The 20,405-nt window shown below is 39.3% G+C and overlaps 1 protein-coding gene across 1 annotated transcript in view; it reads left to right on the top strand.

Moving 5' to 3' along the window:
• The window catches only part of LOC104277697 (LIM domain only protein 7-like), a gene marked incomplete at its 3' end in the record, with an annotated part of 64,559 nt that extends 46,007 nt beyond the window's left edge, over window positions 1–18,552 (top strand). The window contains exons 4-16 of the mRNA XM_009874418.1: window positions 4,469–4,499; window positions 4,903–5,016; window positions 5,486–5,684; window positions 6,816–7,065; window positions 7,583–7,882; window positions 8,248–8,538; window positions 8,792–8,992; window positions 9,474–10,190; window positions 11,715–11,744; window positions 14,025–14,142; window positions 15,600–15,742; window positions 17,003–17,441; window positions 18,232–18,552. Of these exons, the coding sequence (XP_009872720.1) occupies window positions 6,854–7,065; window positions 7,583–7,882; window positions 8,248–8,538; window positions 8,792–8,992; window positions 9,474–10,190; window positions 11,715–11,744; window positions 14,025–14,142; window positions 15,600–15,742; window positions 17,003–17,441; window positions 18,232–18,552 (2,772 nt within the window). The remainder of the gene's footprint in view (window positions 1–4,468; window positions 4,500–4,902; window positions 5,017–5,485; window positions 5,685–6,815; window positions 7,066–7,582; window positions 7,883–8,247; window positions 8,539–8,791; window positions 8,993–9,473; window positions 10,191–11,714; window positions 11,745–14,024; window positions 14,143–15,599; window positions 15,743–17,002; window positions 17,442–18,231) is intronic.
• Between the last annotated feature and the right edge of the window lie 1,853 nt (window positions 18,553–20,405).

The raw sequence follows: 20,405 nt of genomic DNA, 5'->3' as shown, positions 1-20,405 counted from the left end.
GAAATTTTCCAGGATGGCTGATCTTGAAATTGTACGTAAACTTTTTTTGAAACTGCTACCAACATTTTAGGTTTGACATAGGGGGCTAGTTTAGATAACAAGGAGGATCATTGTTGCTTTTCTTTTAAAATTTCAGAATGAATGCTAAAATGCTGAGCCTGTGGCAAGAGAAGATGAAGTATTCAGAATATTTTTTTTTTTCTGTGAGATCGTAACCATTTTCCTTAGTAGCTTCCTTTGCTTAGTTCAGACATTTTTAGAGAAGTTGCACTGTTAGTGAAATAAGACAGAAAAACCACTGGGAAGACAAGGAAGGTAATGTTTCAAATGGCATCCTCATTTGGAGAGGAACCTACTTCTTTCAGCACGTTGTTTTTAAGGTGCAGTCTTGACTGTGTCCTCCTGAGCAAAGCCGCCAGCCTGCTTGTAACTTTCAACTAATGGCATTCATTCATTCAAGCCAGGAATTGGGTTGCACAGAATAATATTTTCAGGAAGAATATAGTCTGCACTAACTAGGCTTTGTGACAATTTTGAATGAAAACGTCAAAAAGCAGACTTCTTTCCATCACACGACGCAGGATTGGTGTTTATTTGCACTGATGAAGTTACTTCAGCAAGTAGATTACCCCTTCAGTTCCTAGAATAGCTTTTGTAGGACAAATGTCTCTACAGGCAGTGCTATGTATGCACTGCAGTGCTATGGACTTATGTTCAAAAGAAGATTATAATTGTCCAGTGCTGTTTAAAAAGCTTAAAGGGTACACTGCTGAAGTTCCTACACCTTTTTAATACAATTACTGCTTTTTGTGTTTTCATTTACTGCAATTGTGCTAAAATCTTTTTCAAATTTTGAAGTTCACAGGGAAAAGTCATTCTTCTTAAAAGCTCTTCAGTTTGTATCACACTTCTATGCAATAGATATTTGCCCAGCTGTTTTAAATGCAAAGTACTGGAAAGTAACTGGGCAATGGCTTGTGTGCATAAGAATGGATGTGCATAATGAGCTTAGCCTGGTTGTACATATAAAAGGCTCTTATTTCACTCAGAGAATGTTGGCAGGTGGATTCAAACTGCATCTTCTGCAAGTTACACACCTCAGAGGAGAAGCAGTTTGTAGAGGAGAGAGAAGTTTGTAGGTGACAAATGACTTTAAGACCTTCCAGTAAGGTAACAGCATTACTTCTTTATTCAGGATTTTTTTTTGGAAAAAAAAATAGAATTCTAGGATAGTACATGCATCATCCAGAATCCTCCTCCTTTTCCTTGGTTAAGCACCATCAAGGAAATAATGTATGCCTCTTTAAATGAGAAACTGATTGTTCTAGGTTAGATTTCTTTCTTCCTTTTTTTTTTTTTATTCTGCTCAGAGTATGTCTATCGTGACAAGTTGCTGTAAAGGTTTAGAGATCAATAGACGTAGTACAGAGAAGAGTAGCATTGCAAATCAAGGAACTTTGCTCACAAAGTAAATAACTTGTCCGTTTGCTTCCGTCGTTAGCTGAGCAAACATGTGAATAGAGCATGGTCTGTTATTCAAGTGTCTGAAATATCTCCCTGTCTGCACTTTGAGTCTTATTTGTGCTCGTTGGTTTACCTGAATGTCCTCAGTTTTGTGTTGTTTATAGCCCAAGTATACAAGTCTAGTGTATTTATGGTTATTCCAGTATAGAAAACATACTGAAGCATAAAGAAAGCTGAATGTTGCTCCTGTTGCAAATGGTTGACCTAAAGCACTGATATAGGCTGAGCAGTGACTGGCTTGAGAGCAGGACTTGGGGGTACTGATGGACGAGAAGCTCAACATGAGCCGTCAGTGTGCACTTGCAGCCCAGAAAGCCAGTCGTGTCCTGGGCTACATCAAGAGGTGTGTGGCCAGCAGGTCGAGGGAGGTGATTCTCCCCCCTACTCCACTCTCGTGAGACCCCACCTGGAGTACTGCGTCCAGTTCTGGAGCCCACAGCACAAGAAAGATCGGGACAGGCTGGAGCGTGTCCAGAGAAGGGCCGCGAGGATGATCAGAGGCCTGGAGCACCTCTCCTGTGAAGACAGACTGAGAGAGTTGGGGCTGTTCAGTCTGCAGAAAAGAAGGCTCTGAGGAGACCTTATTGTGGCCTTCCAGTATCTCAAGGGGGCTACAAGAAAGCTGGTGAGGGGCTTTTTAGGATGTCGGGTAGTGATAGATCTAGAACGAATGGATTAAATCTAGAGATGGATCAGTTCAGATTGGACGTTAGGAAGAAGTTCTTCCCCATGAGGGTGGTGAGACCCTGGCACAGGTTGCCCAGAGAGGTGGTGGAAGCCCCATCCCTGGAAGTTTTTAAGGCCAGGCTGGATGGAGCTCTGAGCAGCCTGATCTAGTGGGGGATGTACCTGCCCATGGCAGGGAGGTTGGAACCACATGATCTTTAAGGTCCCTTCCAACCCTGACAATTCTATGATTCTAAATGATCCCCAAGAACTCACATAAAGCAGAAGTGGATATCATTGTGTTCTGACATGTAGCTTTGCTCTATGTTAAGTTTGGCAGCCTCTTGGACACAAGCTCTGACTGACTAAGGGCAGAATTTTTCACCCCCTACTAGACTGCTGAAGGTTGGAAGCAGACTTTAAGGCATCCATAGCAAGTGTGTGCGTGGCCTCTGCTTTTATAATGACTAATAACAGCAGAAATTCTGCTAATGAAAGCATTTACACCTTGAAGCTGAAGAATGCAAACCTTTTAAAATGCTCTCTGTTGGGTACAGGAAGTGCAGTGTTGGTACTCACCACCACAAGAACAGTTTTCCAGCCTCTGCTTGGGAAGCCAACTTGTCTTTGGGCAGCACATTGGGTCACAGCCCTGGTGTGTCCTGCAGTGTGGACATTGGAAAAGAAATCTCCATACTGAAGAAAAAAAAGGAAACTTTTTTTTCAAAAATAGTCTTTGGTGAAAAAGAACAACAACATGTTTTGGTATATTGTTTTTCTTTTTTTTTCAAGTGTAAATATTTCACATTAAAGAAGAAGGGTTCCTCGTTATCCGTGAGACAGAGGTCACTGACTTAAAAGCCAGCAGCATCTCTGGCATCTGATATTAAGGAAGCTGCAGGCGAGGGCTGTGCAGATCAGTTCCATCTGAGGACTTCATGTTCCTGGCAGCCTGATTTCTTTACGGTGTGGGGATGGGCAAGGTAATTGCAACCGCAGCAAGCGGGAGTGGGTGCTTTCAAACTGGGAAACGAGAGAAGGAGGGGCGGTCTGTGTGGCTGCCAGTTGTCACGTTGCGTCAAATACCACATTTGTCATCTATGCTGACCAGGCCCTGCCGTCATTTTTGTAACTCATAACTGTCCCCTGAACAGTTTATTCTACCTTCTCCTTGCAACCTTTGACCACCTTGTTTCTAGACAGCCAGAAACAGAATGGGTGCCCTTATGTATCATTGGTCTGACCCATTAACAGGACTCCGTGCAGGTCTTTCTGCCGCCATGTATTAATTCTCCACTTTTTGGTTTGCAAACCCTTCACCGTGCTGCGTGTGAAGCTTGCTGTGAACCAGCCCCAAACCAACAGTGTCTGGGGCAGGTGAAAAGTTGTTTTGGTGTATTTAAGCCATTTGCCCTTCCGTAGCTGTTGGCAGTGTGGACAGGAGTGGTGTTCAGCCACTGTTTGCAGTCCAGCCCTGAGTATTGACACCTGAGGCCTGAGTCTGTGGTACCTCACCTTTGGAAGGTTCCCATCCAAAAAGCTGCTGCTTCTTGTTCTTAAAATGAGCAGGAGGAGAACAGGACAACTGTGTGTTGCATTTTCTAGGTATGCCACAAATTGACTGACTATACATATTAAAAAAAAAAAAGTCTACTAATATTAGTGATTGCAAGTTTGTTTAATGTTTCTTGAGAAACATGTATCTTACATAAAAGCAAAGCAAATCCTTACTTCCAGCCCTACAAGATCTCTCTCCAGATGTCCCAGTTTCAGTTGCTCAATTTTTTTTGTCTGAAAAGTTCTTTCTTGGCTGAAGCGCTCTCTGTGTCCAACCCATATGTTTTAGAAAACATAATGCAATCAGGGAAAAAGTAACAATTGAATCTGATTTCATATGGAACTGAAGATCTTCCTCGCTAATAGGGGCTGCGTTTCCCAAAGTCATTAGTTTGTTTTCCACTTTTATTTTGTTGCTAACTAAAAATCTGAGCTAATTTTAAAAGCCTGGAGCCTTTCTGAGTACCTCTCAAATCAGAAGCTACAATAGATCAGCTAGTTTCTTGCTTTATATATAACCATTGAAATAGTACAGTGTTGTAACTATGAATTCAAAACAAAATGCTTTTTGTTTCTTTTAGAACAGTCATAGTTGCGTATTTTATACTGGCCTCTAATTGGGCTTGAAACCTTTTAGATCTTGAATGATAATTAAATTTTACGTCAAATATTTTAAAACTTTGTTTTATTTTGCTTTTTTCCTTTCCCTGCTCTGCTTCAGACCGGAGGAAACCAACAGAAGAGTGAAAAATGTAAGACACATCTACTTCAATGCTTTCTGAAACAATTTTACACTAATTCTGATTCATATTTCTGTTTATGGCACTATCATGTTTAACTTATTCTTCAGCTGTTCATTTATCTCATGCAAAGTAGTGCCATCTTATGATGATCTCTATGTAGCTTGCTTTCCCAAATAAGTATAATAATTAGAATCAGTACTTACATCTGCTTACTTGGGATACATGAAATGCATTTTAATCCTCTTTAATTAGTTTTAATGGAGATCATAGCTAATACTGTAAACAAAATTTTACAGTCCAGTGTGGAAAACGTCTCTAGCAGCATGCTGAGATTCATTTGTTCTAGTACATGTTATGCGAGGAAAGTAATAAAGTTTTTTATTTGAGGAGAGGTTTTTTTGTTTATTTTTAGGTTTTGATTACATTATATTGGCTTGGAAGAAAAGCTCAAAGTAACCCTCATTATAATGGTCCATACCTCAGTCTTAAAGCATTTGAGAAGTTATTAGGGCAAGCATTGACTAAGGTAAGGAAACCAATATATAGCCTGAATTTTATAGTTTGCTCTATGCTACATATATAGCATCAAGTCTAATCAGTCTCTCAGGGGTTTAATTTTGTTCTTGGTTTGGAGAATGTAGTAATTTGGTTTTTTGTTTGGCTTGCTATCAAAGTCCATGGAATGGCTTTCAGCTTACACTGGTTCTTCTGCTACCTGTATATCATGAAATTCAGAATTAACCTGCTCTGATTGATGTGATAGATTACATACACAGCCCTATCTTGATTCCTTTTGATTGAGATAAGAGAAATCTAAGACCTTGTGTTGAATCTCCTATCCATGTTGCTGTGTATGTTGTTTTTAGGAGTTTGCAATTATCTTAAAGTTTGTTTGTGCATGCAAAATGCATTTAAAAAAAAAAAGAGTGAAAACTCACAAGTAGCATTTGCATCTTCAATTATTGTAAAAGACCTTTCAAAACTTACTCTCGTAGGCGCTTGAAGAGTCCAGCCACCTGAACAGAAGTGGCAGAGATAGTGGGTACGGTGATATTTGGTACGTTGACCGAGGAGAGCCCTTTTCATCTTCAGCTAGCCATAAAAGAGAGGATTCCTTTGATAGCTTGGACTCTCTTGGTTCAAGATCCTCCACAAGCTTTTCTTCAGATATAACCTTGAAAGGTGGCAGTGAAGGTTTGTTTTCCTCTTTTAAATCTTTTGTTGACATATATCTCATGAATGTGGGAGAAGACAACGTATGAACCTAGTACTCTGAGTGCCCAGTATGTAAATCTGCTTGAAGGGTAACTCTGCTTTTGCAACTGCTGCGGTTGCGTTTTGCTTAAGCAAATATTGACCCTTTACAGTTGTAGAAACAAAGCAATGCTTACATGAATTTTCCTAGGACGGGTTCTTGGAACTCTTGCTGCCCGTGTTAGGGTGTGTGATTGTGCAGAGTATTTTTTCATGGTTCAGGAAGGAAGATTTCTAGAATCCAGACCTTACAGGATCACCTAAAATGCAACAGTTGTGAAAGTCTCTTTGCTTGTTCCTAGTAGGGACATGTCAGGGCTCTGTCATCTCTCCATTTGGGAGTATTCAATGTTCAATGGGGGTTTTCCCCACCTTCGTTAAAAGCTGAATAGTAGTTGTTGCTTCTGATAGTTTGCCATGGAAACAAAAGAAACAACAAGAAAGTTTGTGACATTGGATCCCTACAGCTGTGTTCCTCTCCCAGTTTTAAAATTCAATACCAGCTTGCAGTCTAACTTAATGTTATAAAACTAGTGAGCTTTTGGATTTTGTTCCCTGTGTATAACATAAAATCCCTGGGCCAAAGTCACACGGAGCATTTCTGATCTGAGCAAAGCAACATGTAACCATGCTACATATGTGAATTTTCCTGGACTTCTAGTGGATGTTAATCTGGCGAGATGAGTGTATGGCTCATTTGCTGGTGACTTGTCTTTGTTAGTAAATTTGAATGGCAAGTATGTTTTTAATTAAAAACTTCTGCACTGTTTTATGTCTTTCAATCTAGAGGTCAGCGCTTTGTTTCCTGCAGGGAGCAGCAATACTGAAAGAATGGAACAAATGTAGCAGGGGCATGCAAACCAAACTCAGCTTGGTGGACCTTATCACAGCCTTGCCACAAACTTCTAAAAATACCTCTCTTCCTGTCCTGTCAGTAGCCTAGCAAATTTGCAGTCGAAACAATCCTGCATACGGAGTTAAGCTGATTTTGAGAAGATTTTGGTACGAGTTCTGTCTGGAAGTTTGTGTCTAGAGGATGATGTCTGTGCCTCTTCTCATCTTTCTCCTAAGGTTGTGACAGTGACACAGACTCAGAACTGCCTTTCAAAATGCATGACTCCCATAAGGACGACAGGTCTTACCGTAGGATTTCTGTGATTGAACCGAAACCTACCACTGACTTCAATCGCTTCTTACCCAACAAGAACAAGCAGACGGCGTATGTGCCGGCGCCCTTAAGGAAGAAGAGGACAGAGAAGAACGAGGACAACAGGAGGAGCTGGGCAAGTCCCATCACAGAGTCCGATGGAACATTTTCAAGGTACTGGTGTGCCATCCAAGTAAAGCAAGCTTTGACTTAAGTCTTTTAAAATAGATCATTTCTTTATGAGTTAAAGAAAGACTGCCTTTGCTGCAATACAAAGTAAAGTATTTTGAGTTTCCATATTTTAAAGGGGATGGTGATGGATGTTTTTGGTGTGGTTGTGTGGTTGGTTTTTCAGGGTGTGGGGGCTTTTTGTTTGTTTGTTTTGGGTTTTTTTTTTGTTTTCTTTTGTTTTTTACTTTGTTCCATATAGTTAGTTTTCTGGTGCTTGAATAATGTTTTTGAGGCTGGTCAGACTCCAGATAGACGGGATTTGAATGATCTTAAACACAAGTTCACAAGAGATAGACCTACGGTTTTAGTTTCTCATTAAAGCCTTCCAAAATGTGGTGATGGATTTTAGTTGTCCAGTTGCTTGGTGCATACACATGAAATTAGTGGGCGATTCTTGGGTTTCATCATTGCCTTCGTGACTTCACTGTCTTCATTCTGTTCCTGTTTTGGTCAACCTCAGTGGACGTGAAAGGAATCCAGTAGCTTCCTGCCAAAATAGCAGAGCAGAGTGTGGGCTCACAAATCCAGCTTCCCTCCAGATGATCTATGAGTATGACAGTGGCTCTGATTCAGAAGATGAAAGAAGGCTGCCCGACGTGGTTATGGATGACTTAGCAAAACGTAGATTTCTAGTCAAAAAGAGCCCTGTAAGCTCTGCTGCACCTGGACATCATTTCATGTTGCACAATGACTCTCCTAAATCTTGCTCACAAGACAGTTATCCAGCTGGTCCTCTAGCTGCAATGCTTGAACCACTGAGGTCAGAGATACTAATCCAAGATCCAGTAACTATTGTATTACCTAAATTGCAGTCCATATATAACTCCTTAAAGTTAGCCTTCTAATGTGCATTTTAACACAGCTGATAACTTGTTATGCCTTTTCTGTCAAACTTTGTATTTTTGTCAGAGGCAATAGGATGCTGATATAACCATTTAACTTTTTTTTTCCCCCCCCCACCCTAATGTATTTTATTATTTCTGGTGCTGCAGTGATGGAATTGAGAACTAATTTGCTTCATTCACAAGGTTGAACTCCTGAGCCAAAAAAAGCATGTCTTTTTGCATATTTTTTTTTGGTCAAGTTGCTCCTAAAATATCTTAACTGATTGGGTATTTTGAACAGTAACCAGAGGAGGCAGAGGCAGTTGGATACTAAAGATGAAAAAAACCCAAGAGTTAAAATTCCTTCAGAATTATCTGGGTATTTTGATGAGGACGAGGAAGAAGAAGTAGGCATCCCAAACATTGAAAAAGATGATCTCTATTTACGCAAGCTAAGTTCTTCAGCGGCCAGTACAGTTGTTGCTTTTGACAAATTTCTCCCTAAGTTTTGGACTCCAGAAGAAGAATTGCTATGGAAAAAAATCAGAAAATCCTCTTTCAAACCCTGGTATAAAGAGATTCAAGGGTTCAGGTGCGTTTTCATGCATGCCCCTGTTTCTCTTCTGTGTGCAAAACCTATAAATAAGATGTAGTTGTATGACTTTATCTTTCTTTTTTTGGTTTTATTGCCAGTTTAGCAGCAGAATGTTTTCTTTTTCTTTTAATTATTTTTTAAAAATAATTTCATTATACTGTTGCACTGTTGTCACTGTGCATTTTACTCAATGAGCACACTTCCTCTGGTTTTTTCTTTCCCTCTGCTCGTTGTTTGTGCTGCTGCACAGTAGAAAGAAATCAGATTCTGAGGATGAGGAATTTGCTTACAAACAAAGCTCTGCCATTGTTGCTAATCAGCCAAGACTGGGTTTTGACTGGAACAGCAGTTGCAGAAGGGACCAGAACTATAAGCCAACTTCTGAATATATGGGAAGCTCATTGTCACAGATTGCAGAAGGAAAAATCTTGGAAGCTTCTGATCAGCCCAGGTTCATATTGCTGCATGAGCTGTACTCTTGCTGCATCAAAAAGACGTGACTGGATATGCAACAGCTAAAAGAAATTAAGCCACCTCCTGTGATGTCACGCTTTTTTGATTATTACCATTTTGGCTTTAGTTGTGGTTTGTTGGTTTGGGGGTGGGATTTTTTTTTTTTTGGTTTTTCTTTAAATGTAGCTGTAAGTCACTGGTCTTCTGAAACACGTAAATGCAAAAGTGTGACGTGCTGCATAGGGTTACCGGCTTTGTGTGTGAGCATGTAAGCGTGCGGTTTCTGAGCAGGTTAGTATGCCATGATACCTTTACGTTGGTTGGTGTGTGCTGTGCTGCAGTTAGTGGTGGTGAATGCCAAGTGGTGTAGTTGTACTGCTCGGGATACTGCAAGTCTAAACCAACTGTATATTGCAATACATTGTCTCTTGCTAGTTAATGATGTCTTTACTTCCCTCCTTTTGTTTTATATGCTTCAGTCAGTTTTCGTTACTTCAGGCCCTGCAAAAATACTCTGACTACTTGTCTTCTGAAACGAAGACTAAAATTGATCCTACTTCCGGCCCTAGGCTCATAAAATGTAGAAAGAATATTTCCTTTGTACCAGGATGCAAGCAAGGAGATGCGGAAAATGGATATCTGTATCCGGATTTAGAGAACGATGACTTATTTGTTCGGAAAACTGGGGCTTTCCATGTGAATCCAGTTGTTTTCCAAGACCCCCGCTATTTAAGAAAGTTCTCTGAGCAGGAGCCTTCCCTAGAGGGTGAGATAATTCTGCAACCCAGAGAGGGCCAACCTGTGATTCCAGATTTGGAAAAGGATGACATGATTTTACGTAAAATCCTCTCTCAGAAGAAAGAGGTGCCTTTATCGGGTGCTCCAGATAAATATCACGCGGCACTCTTTCCTGATCCATGGAGTCTTCCAGAGGAGATACGGTCCAAATTTCTATGTTTACTTGAAAAAAATGCAACACCGGAGGAAAGAAAGAGCAACGGCAGAGTCCTGTCGCCCTCTTCCCACCATAAGAAGGACGATATGTTGACCCGCAAGATTGAATCTTGGAAGGTGGGAAGCAACGTCCAGCCAGTAAATTTCATCCCGGGTCCATGCAGTGAAGAAGACTGGAAGAAGTGGGAAGCAATCAGGGAAGCCAGCAAAGTTAGACACAAGAAACGGCAAATGGTGGAGAGGTCAGGTTGTGTCCTGCACGAATTGCGTTTGAGTGCAGTTGAACCCTTTCCATTCAGAAAAGCATCATCTTGTGCTGAATCGTTTGTAGAGTGCCAATCCGCTATTTGTTCGTGGTGTCCTGGACAAGCTTTTTATTTGCTTTGAATAGAAGCTCATGACTGCAATACCATATTTTCAAGAACAACAACAACAAATTTACAATGTTTTCTAGTTTTATGCTGCTCTCTTAGAGAAAATCTTTATCACTCCTTCAGGCTCAAAGTTCTGCATAAGTTTCTTTCTGTGGTTGAACCGGAATAGTGATTATTCAAAAGACTGTGGAGGCTAGAAATTAATTTCTTTTTTCCCTAAAATATAATTGGTAGGAACATTTCTGAAGCACATAAATGCTTTAATGACAATTTCTGAAAACAGACATTCTGATATTCTTGCTTGAACCTAAGCATGAAAGTGTTTGTAAACCCTCCTGTCACAGTTTTGAGGTGATTAGATGAGGAGGAAAAAAAAAAAAAAGAAAAAAGTGCTGTTTTGCCCACCCAAAGCCACAGTGCATGCAAGTTGCATGTCCGTGTAATATTAAATTCCACTGTGATATACTTTATTCTGCTAGCATTTTCCTCCTGCTTTCATACAATCCTGAATAATACTTCCCCCTAATCTTTTCCTGATACACTCAAAATTTCTCTTTTCTGACTGAACACTGTTTTTAAGTACTTCCTAGCTCTCCTTTTGAATTTTTGTTTCAAATGTTTCCTTAGGTCTGAAAATACGGCATTGCAAGTTGCAGTTCTCCCAGCTGTGCTTCATTACTTTGTGACTAAGACACTTCCATGTTCCAGTTGATACTTTGATGTTGCTGCTTTTAGTTTTTAAGCTTTAATACTGTTAACAAAGTGCGAGCTTCGCCAAAGAACATTTCTGAAGTGCTCAAAAATAAGTCACGTTTGAAGAATTCATTTAACAGAATAAAATACTCATATTCAAGAATACTAAAAGTCTACTTGAATCACACTGGATTAATTTGGTTCTCCACTTAATATACTAAACTTCTATATAGGGCCTTTTATTCTTTTATTTCTTTGCAAGTATTACTTTCATTTAGTATCAGAAGTGGTTGAAGGAAACAGCCTCTGTAAACCAGGCTTCTTGTTGGGACTCAAGTTGTCATTAATTTTCATTTCTTGAAGTGAGTAACTTTTGAGCGTTGTGCTGTTCAGCAGCACTGGGCTAAGTGGTGCGGGATTAATACAGTATTATTATTAGCAGTATTGCAAAATCGGAAGCGTTGGAATCTTGCAGGCTGCCTTGTTCTGCCAGTTTTCTTGCCCGACTGACACATCATGCAAGTCCTGATGTGTTTTGTGACTAGTGTCAGGTCTCCAATGTGCTGTTCCATGCTGGCTGGTCCTCGAGCTTTGAGTTTCCCCTTCATTTAGCGAGAGTGCTGGTGTTCTGATGGTGTTAACATTGTTATGAATATAAAGACACTGAATCCTTTCTTTTTCTGGTTTCTGATTTCTCAGACTGTTTCAAAAGCTTTCTGATGAGCAAGGGTAAGTTTTAGAAAAGCTTGAAAGTTCATAACACTACTTTTGCCTCTCATTTAAACTTTCATGCATGCACAGTAGCTAAAAACTCATGCTGCAAGCAACTTGTGCATGCTGCTTTGTTGTTCTCTGCTTGGGCAATTTACGTAAAGAATGTGAGACTAAAAGCTATGCGTCTGGCAAAAGTTCTTTCTGGCACCTAGGGTATCTGAATCATCATTATCAGGCATTTTGAAAATCAGCTCTTGATATTTTATTCCAGCTGAAGTGACGTACTTGGTTTTCTGTGTTTAAATTAGACTTTAAAAGATTCAGAAATATAAAGAAGGTTTAGTAAATATTTTATTTCAAAGGCTGCACAGATAGAATCTGAAAATAATTAATGACATGATATTTATTATGGAAGTGATGAATGTTCTGTGATTATTTTATATACTCCATGTTATGGAATCCTCAGTGGTAAACTTATTGGTTAGTGCCATATGAACTTAGGCCTTGTTTGAGATGTACTGTATCTTGAAAAATATTTTTCCCCATAGAGTGTGATGGCATGTTAAGTATTTGTTTTATGCATGGTGTTCTAACTTTTTTTTTAATTTACATTGATTTATTTACATATTTAATTTTGCCCTGAGGCACAGCCTGGTAGATGACTAAACACTTTCAGAGGAAGCAAGAAATATTTCAGAAGTTACGTATTAGGCAAGAGGGACTCGGAATGCTCAAGTCACCAGTTAGATTTTGAAGTTAAGACTAGAATTGAAGCTAACATCCTGTTCTTTGGTGTGAATACATGAAAGGAACCCTTACTTAGGGTATATTGTATTTAGGTCTAGATTCTTCTGTTTTGTTGCAGAGAGATACAGAAGCTTGAGAAAAAGAAAAGGACATCCTGGTCATATAAGTTTTCTTGGAAGAATCTGGTACAATTTTGATACTTTCGTGCAGTTTCGTTATCCAAAGCACATTTCTCATGTGTTGTAACTTAATCATTAAAAAAAGGAGGAAAGGAGAGAGAACTGTACAAGAAAATAGTTTCTGCAGTTGTGACCAGGGGATTTTTCACTAAATTTGGCATCCTTCTCATTCAGAAAATAAACAAGCAAACAGGTATAATGATTTAATATCCTTGCCTTTATTTTTAGAGGCCAAAGTCTTATGTTACCAACAAAAGTGAGTTGGGCCTCTAGGGAGGAAGTGAGAGTCTGGTTTGTTAGTTCAGAGCTCTCTTGGTATGTAAAAGATTAGAACAAGGCCCTGTGCTGAATCAGTTTTGTTTTTAACCTGGTTTTCCATCATATCAGAAAAGTGCCACATTTTCAGGGCCAGTTAGAACTTGGTTACACCCCTCCACCATTCAGATTTTGTTTGGATAAATGCAAGCAAAAGTATATTTGGAAAAAAAAAAAAAAAAAAAAGAAACAAACCCAAACCCCAGAAGCCTAGCTTTTCTTTTGTATTGCAGCACTGGACCTTAACGTTTTGCTTGGTGTCTCAGAGTCTTGTGATCAGCACTGAGCAGGAGTCCTGTTCTAGACCTAAATTAAAATCCCTGTTACGTTTAGCGCTACGATGTGAAGGAATAAAGGAGAAAATAACCTTGGAGAGAGTGGGGGGGAAACATGAAAGGAAAGCTTTGAGGAATTTAAATTAAAGAGAACTAGGTAGTAGGAGTTTGTGAGGGAAACTTGTAGCCGTGTGAGATAGTGAGATAATGGCTGTGGTAGCCATCCCGACCTCGATGGAAAGCATCAGGGAGGCTTGGAGGGGAGGCTACTGGGGCCCACACCATGCATGAACTGAGCATTTAGCAGTGAGTTGCTTTTCTCTTTTAGAAGCGTGCATCAATGACTTGATTTTATCATTAGCCCAAGGAAGGAAAGAACAGGAAGTGATTCTGGGGCTGTTACTGGAGGGAAGAAGGGAAAGACTGGAAATTTGGACTCTAGGAGAGGGGACACATGCCTTTTGGGTCAAAGAAAGGAGCAAGGTCAATAAAGAGAGAAACAAGTTTAACCAGATGTAGCAGTTGGGTATGAGGAGCTCAATGTGGAGCTGCTTATTCCCTTAACCTGATCTTATTTGCTCAAATACGCTTCTACTGGCTCAAGTGCTGGCGCTAGAGCACGTCACAGCCTTGCTTGTTCAGCTGCCTGTGTGTTTCCTACTCTATTAGAAATAACACCCAAGAGCGCTCAGTTTCTCTAATATAAATCTCTCTCGAAGGTTTCGCTGGCATGAATGATGGCTAAGATGCGATAAAGCCGAGTACTCTTTTCTTTCCAGGAGTAAATCACTGAACGATGTCAGCGCAGAGGAGCTGCAGTCATTGCGCAAAATCCGTTATGAAGAGCTACAAAGGATAAAAGAGCAGTTACAAGAACAAGATCTAAAGTGGCAAGAAGTACGTACTGCTTTTCACCCTGCTGACAGGCCGGATGCTCTCTACCTTCAGTGACCCTAGAAAACAGGCTTTGGCACGCGCACATCAATCTATGTGGTTATGTTCTGAAGCGATGCATCTCGTGCAGCCACTAGTGGTTGGGAGATGTCTGTTTTAGGCAGAACTGAAATTGTTTTAACTGACTGAAGTATCTGATTAGAGCTTCAGGAATTAAGACTTCTGTGTATTGTAATAATAGGACAAGGAATAATGGGTATAAGGTAGAATGTAGGAAGTTCTGCCTCAACATGAGGAGAAACTTCTTTACTGTGAGGGTGACAGAGCACTGGCACAGGCTGCCCAGAGAGGTTGTGGAGTCTCCTTCTCTGGAGACTTTCAAAACCCACCTGGATGCGTTCCTGTGTGGCTGCCCTAGGGGGTCCTGCTCTGGCAGGAAGTTGGGCTACATGATCTCTGGACGTCCCTTCCATCCCTGAATATTGCATGATTCTATGATAGTAAAGCCCTCAGGCTTGATTTCTGTGGACATATACAAAAGTTAGGGTACACTTTCATGTGTTATCCAAAATTTGTGATCATTCTTTTTTTTTCTCTGAAATGGTTGGAATGTCTGAATATTTGATCCTTTGGGAGGAAGGAAGGAAAATAATACTTCCTTGTGCAAAGGTAGCTTTGCACAGCATCACAATAAGGTAGTCTGAAGACCTTTTTTATTAAAATCTGTGCTTGGCAATGGTGACCAACAGGAAGCTGAAATTAGGAACAGAGCACCAAGCAAGCAGTTCCTAGTTGTTTGTTTAATGCATCTCAGTTTTAATATTCAGGACATCTCTTAGTTCTGGTATTTCATGAAGACTATTGCTAGTTCTTGTAGTTTTACAGAAATGAAGAAAAAATGAAAGTGTATGTTTTCAATCTGGAATTAAGGCACATTTATTCTCAAGCTAATGTATCAGTCTAACATACTATTGATTTGGAAAAAAAAATTAATAGCCCAAACTCCAAAGCCTATAGCAAAGAAATACAGATGGCATTTGCATTAGGTTCAGCTATGTGTCATTAAGTGAAGTATTCTAGAGTATAAGTGATAATGTCAAGGGGAAAAGGAAAAAAAAAAGGATAAAACATATATTTTTACACTTACAGTGCAGTAATTAAAATTGTTAGCTTTAGTAGGCAGTGATCCTGTGGCCCTGACTGAAGTATGAGAACCCCTTTATCATTTAGGACTGAAGTATGAGAACCCCTTTATCATTTAGGACTGAAGTATGAGAACCCCTTTATCATTTAGGACTGAAGTATGAGAATCCCTTTATCATTTAGGGGGAAGGTATGTGAAAACGTGGCCTCCGTGCAGACACTTAAGCAGAATCAGGGCAGCAGGTCGCATGCGATGGGTTGCCCCTGTAGTTTTATGAAGTCTGGAGAAAATCCGATTGTACGCTTTATTCTTGCAGGATCTAGCAAAATGGAAGAATCGTAGAAAGAGCTTCACTTCCGAATTACAAAAGAAAAAGGAGGAGAGGGAAGAAATAGAAAGGAGAGCCTCTGAAGTGTCTGAAAGGAGAACCAAGTCACTGAAAGAAATGCAAGAGGAGAGGTAATGGCCCTAATGGGGGTATTTTGCTGAAGAACTTAAATCTGAGCATTTTATTCCCTTGAATTCTTGAGTGGCTTTTACGGACAAGTTGCAATTGATTCTGCAGAGATCTCGGCAATTTTAGTTGCAAATTATAGTGTGGAAATCTAGGCAATTGAAGGGTGGAATATGGTCTGCTAATGCATTGTTTTCACAGAATATTAAATGGTTTTGCTCTATAAATAATGTTTTATTCTGCCATCCATAAATAGATCCATTGAGAAGTCAGTATTTGAATCCACTTTAAAGAGGTTAAAACAATAGTCTTGAACTGTATAATTGCCTTTTTATAATTGGATCAGCATAACTATTTCTCTTTCCTCTGTTGCTGCATTGGCTATCTTTTAGCCACTGTGAATAAATAGAGACAGAATTTTCATGTATATCACAGAGCTGTAAACTTTTGCTTGCTTTCTCCTGTATCCCCAGTAGTTCCTCTGGCTTTTTACAGAACGTGATTCTCTCCAAGGTGTAAAAAGTGTAAACTGAGTAGCACAGTGTCGTTTTTACTGGTGACAGCCTTTTCCTTTTTTTTTTTTTTTTATAAATGCATGTAGGACTGAGATGAAAGGAAACATGCACATGGCATGTATTCATAAAAGAAATTTAAATAAGTCATAAACCAGAATGTGTTGAGTTTCTTTATTTGTGAGGATGAAAATAAGTCTCTTGAATAAAAATACAGATGCTAATGAATGCACTGAATGTTTACTGTGTCGTCAGAATCTTAAAAATAACGTGGTAAGATTTATCTCTGTGGAATGAACAGCAGAAAAAATAATAATATGAACTTCAGGACACAGTTTTATTTTGTTATCTAAATTTGAATATAGTATTTTCATAGAGCAAAGACATCAGCAGAGGTATACAGTTCAGGCAGTGTTATGGGGCTACCTTCTCCCCATTATTTCCTCAATAAAATCTGAATTTCTGAGGGTATGTAACTTGAACAGCTATATCGTCTTCTTGGCAAAGAGATTTCTTTCATGGTGGCAACCTGATAATGTGACAGTACTATGCCTGAGTGTTGAAATGGAGAGGAGGGGGAAGAAGGTAGGTTTAAAAATACATTAAAATACTTATATTTTTTTAATTATGCCATTCATTTTCATTTGCTAGAAATGTGTTTCTTGGTTTACACTCTGCCTTGAACATTGAGTAGTTGAAAGACTTGGGGACTGCCTGTCTGTGAGGTCGCTTGAGTATTTTATTTCCCTATAGGGAGGACAGAGATGAAGACTCCTACCGGCAGAGAAAACATGAACACATGTGGAGGTATTCACTGAATGATGATGTGTTTAGTGAAGAAAAAGCACCTACCACACGGTCATCAGCAAAGGATTACCTTTTGGAAGAAGATACCTCCTACACCACTAAGGACAGCAGAAGCGCAAATGCCTCGCAACCGCACCAGGAGAACCTGCCTGAGAGCTCGACTCGTGAAGTTCCTGTTCCGCCAAAGAGCTTGGCAGAGGAGCAGAGCTCAGCTCTTTTGTCTACCCGCTACCCGGCAAACGCTCAAACTGGGTCAGCTCAGGTTTCAGCTTCTCTCCCGAGAAGTTACCAGAAAACCGATACCTCTAGGTTAACATCTGTGGTTACACCAAGACCTTTTGGTGTCCACTCAAGAGGAATCTCGTCACTTCCACGGTCGTTCACGGTAAAATTCTGCTTCATTCTCTAGCTTTGTGTGTGTTGGGCTCTTGGGTAGCTGAGGGAACAGCAGAGTTTTAATATCTGTTGTTTTTTAAAAAAACCAGTCTGCTGTTTGATGAAGGCTCTGTTAATAGAGCAGCAAATTCTGTCATGGCTTTAGATGTTTACTTGTGTTCCTGTACTTAAAGGGACTCCTAGAAATAAGACTGATAAATATATTTGGTAGAAGAAACTCTTTATTGCTTGTTCTAAGTCTCCTTAGTCTTTCTTATCAAAAAGACTGCCTTCATCAAATGTAACTGTCTAAAGCTAAGTTAACATAATTAAGTGTTAAAGACAAAATTTTCAGGTGATTTTTCCTCTGCTCTGCTGACTTCACTGAAATGAAATTTTATGCTAGCCTAAAATTTGCCTGCTCAGTAAAGCATTGAAACACAGAAATTGATTCTTTCCACCCCCCGCCTTCCCAATTACTGTATTGATTTTCATTTCTTCTAAATTCCTATATGTCTCAATGTAAAAAAAAAAAAAATTGTAAGAATGCAAATCATTGTAAGCAGATGATTTCACCAAGTTTGTCTTAGAAAGTCTGGACAATTTATTCTGCAAGCGCTTCAAGAGGAAAAAATATGTTGTTCTTTCAAGAGCTGTCCTGGTTTGTAATGGGTACATCAACCAATGTTTGCATGAAAGGGAGAGGGTTTTTTTGTTAAATATTTAGATTGTCAAAAGATTATTTTTTGTTTGTTGGTTTAATGAATCACATATTTACCAAACTATCACTTCTGTCCTAGATGGATGATACCCAGAAATATAACGGCGAAGTAGAAAAAGCTAAAAGAACTCAAACTTTGTTCACTAGCAGTTCGTTTTCACAACCAGACTCTGCACACCCCTTCTCTACTAGTACATTCAGAAACAAAGGTGAGGAGGAGGAAAAAGAAGGTGTTCAGTCAACACCTCCTCATGGTTTTGCATTACCTGTAAAATCCCAAGACCAAGATGCTGGAAGCAGTGTTCTTAAACCAGAATATTGCTCTCCTCCTGATTCTCTTTCACTTGCATCTTCTGCAGAAAATGTGAGTCTGCCAGAGCCTGAGGATTCAAAATCCTTGGTAAGTGTTGAAATAATGTCATTACATAGTGTAACTGAATGCTACAGCAGAGTAAAAGAAAGGGAAAAAAACACAAGCAAACAAAAAAACTGGAAAACAAATGGATCTTATACAAGTATTTCTTGGTAGTAAGAAAGCAACTCAGAGAACCAGTATTTTCTTTGATTTCATTCAGGGGAAAGAGAGTATTTCAAAAGAAAATAATTTATTTTTGCTGCCTTTTTTTTTATTATCCTATGCTTAATTTTATTTCTCATTCTAATCCAAAATAGTTGTTCTTTTGTTTGTTGCTTGCTAAGTTTTCATTATTCTGCAAATGAATGCGCTGTGCACACAGTCAGGTGTGTCAGTAAGGTAAATGATTGGAGCTGCTGTAGCATTCATTTGCACTTTTAAACTGGTGGTGGAAAATAAAGATCAGCTTTTCAATAGCCAGCATTAAACATTAGTGTCATACCATTCTTTTTTCCCATCTATTGTGACTTGAGCCTCCCCCTTTTTAAAAATAGTTATTTACTTGAAATTAATCTAAATAATGTTCACATTAATGAATTTTAAAACAAATCACCATCTCTTTGGGTATGTGCTTATCCAAGAGTTGGATCTTTCAGGGTTTGTTTAATATGTATCTTCTAGTGCTGTTTCCTCCAACTGATCACATTTCACATGTAAAAAATTACCAGCAATAGCTTTAATTTAATACCTCTCTGTAATATCTAATGGTGTGGTTCTTTGTACCCCTTGACAGATTAGAGACAAATTCTTTGCATTCCTGATGCTGCTGTAAAAGTTAATTGTGCTAGCTGCTTGGGTGATGATCATAAGGCCTTAGATGCTGATTTATGAAATTACTTCCCGCACCAGCTTTTCATAAATGCAGACACTTTGAGCCAGTCGTCTTCCTAATCACTTGTGGAAAAGGAACATGTTTCAAATTAATGCTTCTGATACCCCTTGGCCATTGCAATGAAATTATCATAATTTTTTGAAACTGTGATTGTTGTAAAAGAAAAGAGATTGTGATCCTTGATCCTTTTTGGGGTTTTTTTTGTTCCCATGTTGTAGTAAAAACAGGCAAAGGAATTGCCATTCTAAGTAGTAAAAACAAAGATTAGAGCAGATTTATTGTTTGTTGTTGTTTTTTTCCTGTCATTTGCAAGATTATAATTGGTCTTTTTTGCAAATGAATAGTGGATTGTTTTGGGTTGTTTTAAATAAAATAAAAAAATAAAAAAAAACTTGTGTCAAACAAACTGTAACTTAAGGAATGCAAGTTCCATTTGGCATATTTGTAAATCATTGCAAGAGTTGAGAGATTGGTCTAGTTCACTAGTCATCAGGGCAATAACAGCAGGTTTGTGGAGTACCAAGTGTTTTGGAGATGACCTGTCCAAATGATGAAGTTCAGTATACAAAGTCGCATTATTCCTCTGACAAGAGGCAGGTTTGAAGAGCGTGGCTGGCATGGTGGAAATCTATAACAGCAACAGTAATTTCCAGGAACACTCTCAAATCCACAAGCTTTTTATGCGTTCTTAGCTCAGTGTGCTAACCTATTAGTAAAATCACTTTTCATGTACCATTACTCACCTAAGGACTTAGCTTGTATCGGGAGCATTTGCAAGCTAGTAGCTGTGTTGGGAAGAAAGGATTTGTTTTCAACTTTGGGCTGTTACTGGGAGGGTTTTGCCGGGAACGTTCCTGTGAAACATCAAGATGGTGCCCTGCAATGTTCTTGTCTTGTGCACCCAGCGCTTGGGTGCTCCTGAATCCCTCTACTCCTATATCAGCATGTACAGTGTTCCCTGTGACATCCAACCAGTCACAGAATCACAGAATTGCTGAGACTGGAA

This window comes from Apaloderma vittatum, unplaced genomic scaffold, assembly GCF_000703405.1.
Source record: "Apaloderma vittatum isolate BGI_N311 unplaced genomic scaffold, ASM70340v1 scaffold20728, whole genome shotgun sequence".
Lineage (NCBI taxonomy): Eukaryota > Metazoa > Chordata > Aves > Trogoniformes > Trogonidae > Apaloderma > Apaloderma vittatum.
The sequence above is the reverse complement of the archived record's forward strand: the minus strand, read 5'-3'. Positions and strand labels throughout refer to the sequence as shown.